The sequence below is a fragment of the Plasmodium gonderi genome (assembly GCF_002157705.1).
Source record: "Plasmodium gonderi DNA, contig: Chr12, whole genome shotgun sequence".
In the NCBI taxonomy this organism is placed as follows: domain Eukaryota; phylum Apicomplexa; class Aconoidasida; order Haemosporida; family Plasmodiidae; genus Plasmodium; species Plasmodium gonderi.
This window is the reverse complement of record NW_021628937.1, coordinates 3,043,942-3,051,731: the sequence shown is the minus strand read 5'-3', so window position 1 is coordinate 3,051,731 and position 7,790 is coordinate 3,043,942. Positions and strand designations below refer to the sequence as shown.

General features: G+C 26.6%; 3 protein-coding genes across 3 annotated transcripts; all 3 read left to right on the top strand.

The window, feature by feature from the left end:
* Nucleotides 1-376: 376 nt before the first annotated feature.
* Nucleotides 377-1,747, top strand: PGO_126420 (hypothetical protein, conserved; the record flags this gene model as incomplete). The annotated part of the gene is made up of 3 exons (XM_028689432.1): nt 377-619; nt 1,192-1,538; nt 1,714-1,747. 3 exons carry the CDS (start codon nt 377-379, stop codon nt 1,745-1,747), a joined length of 624 nt encoding a protein of 207 aa, XP_028545233.1.
* Nucleotides 1,748-3,154: 1,407 nt separating this feature from the next.
* PGO_126410 (1-acyl-sn-glycerol-3-phosphate acyltransferase) lies at nt 3,155-4,422 on the top strand (the record flags this gene model as incomplete). The annotated part of the gene is made up of 3 exons (XM_028689431.1): nt 3,155-3,368; nt 3,614-4,227; nt 4,372-4,422. 3 exons carry the CDS (start codon nt 3,155-3,157, stop codon nt 4,420-4,422), a joined length of 879 nt encoding a protein of 292 aa, XP_028545232.1.
* Nucleotides 4,423-5,852: 1,430 nt separating this feature from the next.
* PGO_126400 (hypothetical protein, conserved) lies at nt 5,853-7,677 on the top strand (the record flags this gene model as incomplete). The annotated part of the gene is made up of 3 exons (XM_028689430.1): nt 5,853-7,257; nt 7,398-7,468; nt 7,633-7,677. 3 exons carry the CDS (start codon nt 5,853-5,855, stop codon nt 7,675-7,677), a joined length of 1,521 nt encoding a protein of 506 aa, XP_028545231.1.
* Nucleotides 7,678-7,790: the final 113 nt, after the last annotated feature.

Sequence of the window (7,790 nt, the reverse complement as noted above, 5' to 3'; positions counted from 1 at the left end):
TTAGGACATTTTATTGTTATTTTTCCCCCAAGGTTTAGTAACTACGAAAAAAAAGAGAGATATTTTTATATTATAAATAAACTTTTTAATATTTCTCTATCTCTACCTAATTTTTTTTTTTTTTTTTTTTTTTTTTTTTTTTTTTTTGTCCAATGCAAGAATTATAACTTTTTTCACTTTAACTTTAGTTTTTTTTTTATATTTTTGCACACTTGAAAAGTATTTGCAAATATATTTCTCTCTACATTAATTATATGTTATTACCAAAGAAATACTACTCACTGCGTAATAATAAATATAAAATTTGACAAAATTAAGAATCCACTAGAATAATCAAAGAGAAACAATAGTTAAAAAAAAAAATAAAAAAAAAAAAATGGATGAAAAACCATATATACCAGTTATTGAAAAATTAAATAGTGAAAAGAACCCTAATTTTTATATTTGTGGAAATGGATTTATAGCCCCATTAGACATCAAAAATTTTAAAAAAATTTCGAATACTGAAAAAAAAAATTTGCAGAGAGTTTTTAAGATGATGGACAAAGATAATACAGGGAAAATTTCAGTTTGCAATCTCCATGATATTTTGAACAAATATAATTACAAGATTTCTAAGGTTATGTCAATATGCACTAATTCATTTTCCGAATAAATAAACGAGTCATTTGTTATTATATTATGTTATAATTTTTTTTTTTTTTTTTACTTTTTCTGTATCTTTATACAAAATGACGTAGTAATAATCGAACAATGAGAGTGTATAGTGCACTTCTTGCTCTTTGTATTGTGTCCTTCGTTTGTATGAAAATCATTTTTATTACGTTGTAATGAGCGCTTATTCAAGTAAACTGCATATAACAGATAATATGGTTTTAGTCAAATTAGGATAGCGTAAATATCTACTTATGGAGTATGTACATGGGAGAAGCTTTTAACTGAATTTCTCTGTCAGAATTGAGAGACGAAAAGGGAGAGAAGTTGAGAGATGAGAAAAAAAAAAAAAAATAAATAAGTTAAATAATAAATAAGTTAAATAATAAATAAATAAACAAGCAAAATAATATATAAACAAGCAAAATAATAAATAAATAGACAAGCAAAAAAAATATATACAAGTAGATAGATAAAAAATAAATATACACGTAGATAAATAAAAAAGGATTAATTCTCCCTCTCCCTTTTTTCCAGGGTGAAGTCGAAAGAATGATATGGGAATTCGATGACAACATGGACAACTGTCTAGATTATGATGAAATTTATTTCTTATATTTGCGATGCGTAAATGATAAAAAGAAGCAAATACCAAGTGACCTATACAACATTATTCAATTTTTCATGTTTGATTACGAAATGAATGGTTATATAACTGTGGAAAAAACTTTGCAAATTTTGTATGTGCGTTTCGGTAGAGAAAAGATGGATTTGGAAGTTCAAGAAATTTTTGGAGACAAATACGAAGATGAGTTTGGGGTGGAAAAGCAGATTTACTTAAAAGAGTACTTGGACAATGAAAAGAAGAGAATTCGCAAATTCAGGTTATTCGCAATGAATCCACTATAGTGATGTTGCAAATGTTAAAATGAGCTAGAGTTTGCTTGCATGTATGGGTGCCCACACTGACAAGTTGTATATATATATATATATATATATATATATATATATATATATGCGCATTTTTTTTCCCTTCTGTTGATTATCCTTTTAATATAGGACTGAAAACATCAAAAAGGTGGGAAAAGCTTAATTTTACTTATCCTTTAACTTTAAGAAGTGTTCAATTTGTGTATTCAGGAAAAATTCATTTCTGATTTATAATACAGCTCTATAATTGCAGAGAATAAGTTCGAGGAAGTTTCATTTATGTGCATTTAAAAAAGTCATAAATCTCGTATAGATTTTTCAGTTCTGCGAAACCATCTTTATGTATGTGCATCAAATATCTGCACTATTTTGCGTTTGAGTGTCATCGATTTTAGAGAGTGTAAAAATTCCTTTTTTCCTTTTTTTATTATTTTTTTTTATCATACACAAATAAGATGTAAATAATTTAATTAACCTGTTGTGTCAAATCAGCTACTGTGTAATGTACAATGTTCATTATGGTTTGCAGAAAAATGCAATTGCGTAACAATGTAAGTTAGTGTTTCTTTTAACTTTATCACCTTTTTTTTTTTTTTTTTTTCTTTTTTTGCTGTACATTTTCACTTTTTAATGATTATTTATTTTTCTTTTTGGCATTCCATGTATGTGTTCCAAAAATTACGCATATCAGCGGCAAATGAAAACATATAACATGAATTGGTGTTATAACGACAATATTGTTGTAAATACCTCATTCCCTTCTGCGTTCTATGATAATATATATATATATATACTATTTATGTACCCATGAAAAGCTTTTCCTTAAATTGTTGCAATGGATAGATCACATCCCCTAAATATGTGTGCACGCGTGTATAAGTATATATATTTATACATATGTGTTACAAGTCGATGTTAGGTATTATATCCCATGTGTTTATAAATTTGTACATATATAAATAGATATATCAAAATCAAACACTTCACTCACGTCAACACGTGTCATCTCATTTTGTAACTTTCTTTTTTTTTTTTTGGTGATGCCTATATTAAGAATTGACATGATGTAGTTTCTATCGTACTAAAAACAGCCTTTTTACATAAAATTTTAAAACGTTTTTACGCACACAAACTTTTTTCTTTTTCTTCCCCCCCCTCCCCTTTTCCTATTGCTTTCTGCACCATTTTAGCTTTAAGATTCATATAAAATATACACAATAATGCTCAATCGCTTGGGTAGTTGTGAATTTATAAATGCTTCCTTAACCTCCTGGCAACATAGTACTATGTGCCATAATATTTTCCCTTTAAAAATTTAAAACCCCTTGTAAAAAATTCTCCAGTTTTAAATTATAATTCTTTTTCTCCATATATTTTACTTTGAAGATGTGTTGGATATGTATAAAAATACTCTTATTAAAATGCACTGGCACTATTCGTTAAGCATTATTCTTCTATGAAAAAAAAAGATTAAAATTAAAAAGAATAAAAATTAATTTTCCTATCCCTTCTGATGCTGTACTAAATTAATTACAAGAAAAAAAAAAAAAAAAAAAAAAAAAAAAAAAAAATGGATGATTCTATAAAAAAGAGATACAAACAATCACATGTTGTTATTAGGTTCCTTATAACTGTTTACATTAAAATATTCTTATTCATTTTATTGACGCTTGCTTTAGGCTGCCAAATAATATGCATCATTTTATTCTTTCCCCTGATTATATGTAACAAAAAGGCTCGGGTAACAATACTTGGATACTGTTTTAGACTTTTCATGTGTCTTAGTAAGTAGAAAAATGAAAAATTAAAATTATTTGAAAAAAGCAGTTTGAGTACGACACATGTAAAAGTGCCACAAATAATTTCAATTATTTTGAAAATGAAAGTAGGGGAAAATAGCACATACAAACAACTGAAACGAAAAGAGGAAAGTGCATGCTACACATGCATATGTAGATATGCATATATGAACGATTATGCATATATGTATACATCTCATTCGCCTTCGATTTCCCCCTTTTCATCATAGTGTGGTGCCCACTTAACCCATTTTGGAAACTAAAAATAATCAGAAAAGCGAAGAAGGGTTATAAAGTATCGAAAACTCTTTTATTTTGCAATCACTTGTCTTCACTAGACCCATGGATAGTTAATGCTGGTGTCATACAATGGAATTTAAAATTCGTTTTTAAGAGCTCACTATATAATGTACCTATTGGAGGACAGGCATTATATTTATCAGGAGATATTCCAGTTTATTTTACTAAAGGAAAAGGTGGATGGGAAGTTAAACAAGGGGGAACTGAAGAGGTTATGAAATTATGTAAATTATATCAAAACATGAATATAAGCACAGTTGTATTTCCCGAAGGCACACGTTCTATTACCGGAGAGTTGCAATTTTTCAAAACAGGCTTTTTTAGATTTGCAATTGAAAATAACTGTGAAATATTGCCATGTGCACTACATGCAACAAATAATGTATGGCCCATTAAATCAAAACTACACGACATGGGAACTGTATATTTTTCCGTGGGGGAACCATTTTATCCAACTCCTGGTATGACTGTAGAACAATTGATAGAAAAAACGAGAAATAGTATTCTTGACCTGATTAAAGAGTTCCCTGATTACGATCCACAGGTAACACTGAAAAAAAAAAAAAAAAAATTATGAAAGTATTTATCCACAAAATTATCTGATTTGTATTATAAAACATGTGTGTTATCACCCAAACATTCTGCCGTGCGTCTAATTATTGTTTTATTTATTTTAACCTTTCTACAGATTGACAAGTTAGCAACCGAAGCGACAAAATTAAGAGGACATGGTCTATAACCATTTTCATGTTATCTTGTTAATTTAAATTCACTTTTTTTTTTTTTTTTTAAATATAAATTTGAATCTTAATAAACAACTTTTTGTAGCTTCTTTCTTTTATTACAATTTTTTGTTTAGATTCATTTTTGTGTTGAAGTTTTTTTTTATCGTATCCTTATACATTATTCCATAATAGGATTCCCTATTTCTAGACCCACGCATTTCACATTAATAATGATGAACCATGGGTGTGCAGGAAAAATTATGAATACATTTTCTAGCATAGTGACATTTTTTCACCGTTATCATTTTTGATCTTTTCAAAAATAACCCTTAGATTATAATGCATATGCAATTTATTTTAAAATAAAATAAAAAAATGACATATGAGTAATTACCTAGTGTAAAGGATATATAGTATATATATCATCTATTTACTTGCTTGTGTGCGTATGTATTTGTACGTGTATGTGTATGGTTTTGTTTTTGTTTTTTGTTTTTTGTTTTTTTTTTTTTTTTTTGCTGAAGGGATGGGTATAGACTATTTTGTACGTACCAGTTGTTCTTCCATCTTTACGCGTAAAGGTGGGTTATAAATACATATCTACATCATTAAAAAATAATGAATTTTTAAATAAAAAAAAAAAAAATTGTATAATCAATTCTTCAAGATTAATCACATATAAATGCATGTTCATAATGTCATTGATCGAACTAAATAGACTCTCCTTCCCATCTTTTACACATTGTTCCATTTTGTGTGTGAAAATGTGGAAGCTGCTCCTGTCAGATAAGTATAAACAATTAAGTTGTATTGTTGTTTTATGCTCACTTTTTCGAATTTTTTCCTTATATTTTTATTAAAAGAATTTAGGATGAAATTTCTACTTTTTAAAAATGCTCTACCAAATTGGTGAGTAATTTATATGTTGTTTAACAACAAAAAAAAAAAAAAGAAAGAAGGAATGTTTTATAAACATGAACGATGCCCCACCCCACTTCTATGTAAAATATATACCTTTATATACATCTGTGCATTAGAAAAATTTCCGGGATATTTTAAAAAAATATTAAGTGTCGAGTGGTGAATATACTTTTGGTATAAAGAACTTTTGTAAAGAATTATTTTTTAAAAAGAAAAAAAAAAAAAATGGGAAGAACTAAAATTACAAAAAATGAAGGAGATGAGAATAACTGGGATGGTATGAAAAATTAGGTGATAAAAGCTATGAAGGAAGAACACAAAGTACAACATACATTTTTACGCATAAGCACATGTAACATATACATATATGTCAGCGAACATGAATCCATACCCATTTTACCCCTATTTACAAACATACATCAAATTAACCCCTTAAGAGAAATAAGGATTAGCTTGTTCTTTAAGAAATACAAGTCTACCTTAACCTATATTTATCTAAACCAAGTGGTAACCAAAAAAAAATATGGCATCGGAGCCCTTCGATGAAGCTGAATTTATTGAGAAATACTACAATTTCAGAAATCCAGAAGGGGCTATAAAATTAGACGAAAATGAAGAAAACAAAGTTATTCAATTACTAGTTAAATGCAAAAACAAAGTAGAACATGAAACAGATGGGGACGAAAACAACCTGAACAACTTTATAAAGGCGTTAAAAATTCTCATATTTTATATTCCGCATAATGACTCGATTAAAGAAAAAATAACAGAAAAGAAAATATACAAAAACTTATTTCTAGGGAGGCAAAATGGTGGTAATAGTACAATCACAGAAACTGAACAAAATGTAGGTTTGATTAACTCAAAGGAGAATCAAAGTAAAAACATGGACAGCAACGATTTAAGTCAAGTCCATTCATTATATGCTGAAGTGGACAAATACGAATTAATATTTTTAATTAATTTAATAACTCATAATGAGAATAATACGGAAATATTTCAATTTCTCTACCCATCATACTTTTATTACATTATAACAAAACAACTTAATAAAGATAATATATTTATGCTCCTAAACAACTTTATAATAAACCATAGAACTTATGAACAATTGTGTATGATGAAAGATTTTTCTTTTATTCTTTTTTTGTCTCTTTGGGATTCTTTAAAAAAAATTAAAAAAAAAGCAACTATTTGCAACTATTTTTATATATTTATTGAAAATTCATTGAAAAATGAAAATAAATTATTTTTACAAATTCTACAAAATATAAAATTACTTAATATATATTTTTATCAGCACATTGAAAAAATGAATGAAAATATTATTTCTTTTTTTAAGAAAAATACCATACCAATTAGATGGAAAATTATAAATCGAGGAAATAATAAAAGTTATTTATTCAAATACATCGCACTGATACATAGACTCATCCTTGAAGCAGTATATAATATCCTTGATGAAAAAAATTTAGAAGTAGAACAAATTTCAAAATATCAAAATTTATACAGAAATATAATTGAGCAGATAAAGGAAAATCTAATATATATAAACGAAATAAATTATTTTTCCAATTTTAATGAGGTTCACATCGATGATATATACAACAGAAATGCACTTTGTATGGATATGTTTCTATATTATAAAAAAAACTTCAATTTAGAAATTTTCAAGCTAATTTTATTTATTTCTAACATTTTTAGTGACCATTATGAAGAATTGGATTATCTGTCTTGTTCAGAAAAAAAAGAATTTATTGATGTTATTTTCACTTATTTAAAAACAATATTTAGAATGAGAAATGATCATTTATCAAAAAAGGAGGAAATTATTTATCATAAATTTGTTTTAAATAGATATATTATTAGTCTTGTAGCCAACTTTTCTTCAGATAGTACTATATCGAATTATATAAAAAAAATAAATGGTACGCTCCTCAGGCAAAAAATGATAGTCTTACTGGACTTTTTAAGCTTAGTCATATGAAAAGTGGGTAAACATGTTGAATTGCACATGAAATCTATGATTAATGAACATTTTTTTTTTTTTTTTTTTTTTTTCCATTAGGTCTTGACATTTTAAGAAAATTTATGTACATTGATGATAAAGACACCTGTTTAGCAGAATATTCCATTTTGGTAAGTTAATGAAAAATGATATATATGTGAGGAGTATGCGAAATATGTTCTTTTTTTCTTTCAGTATATATATAAATGTATACATGTAAATATATATACTTATCGCATAAAAAAAGTGTTTCATCATGTGTTGCTATTTATTTTTACTTCTTTTTAACAAGCAGGCTATTAAACACATTAAAGAAAATGAAAATTTGGATGATCTCTAAAAAAATATAGTATTCAAATGTAAGTATTTCCTTTTTTTGTAACATTTTTTGAAAGTGTAAAGCTTAAAGCTAATTAAATTTTGTATCCCCTAATTTTGCTATTTCATCTTTTT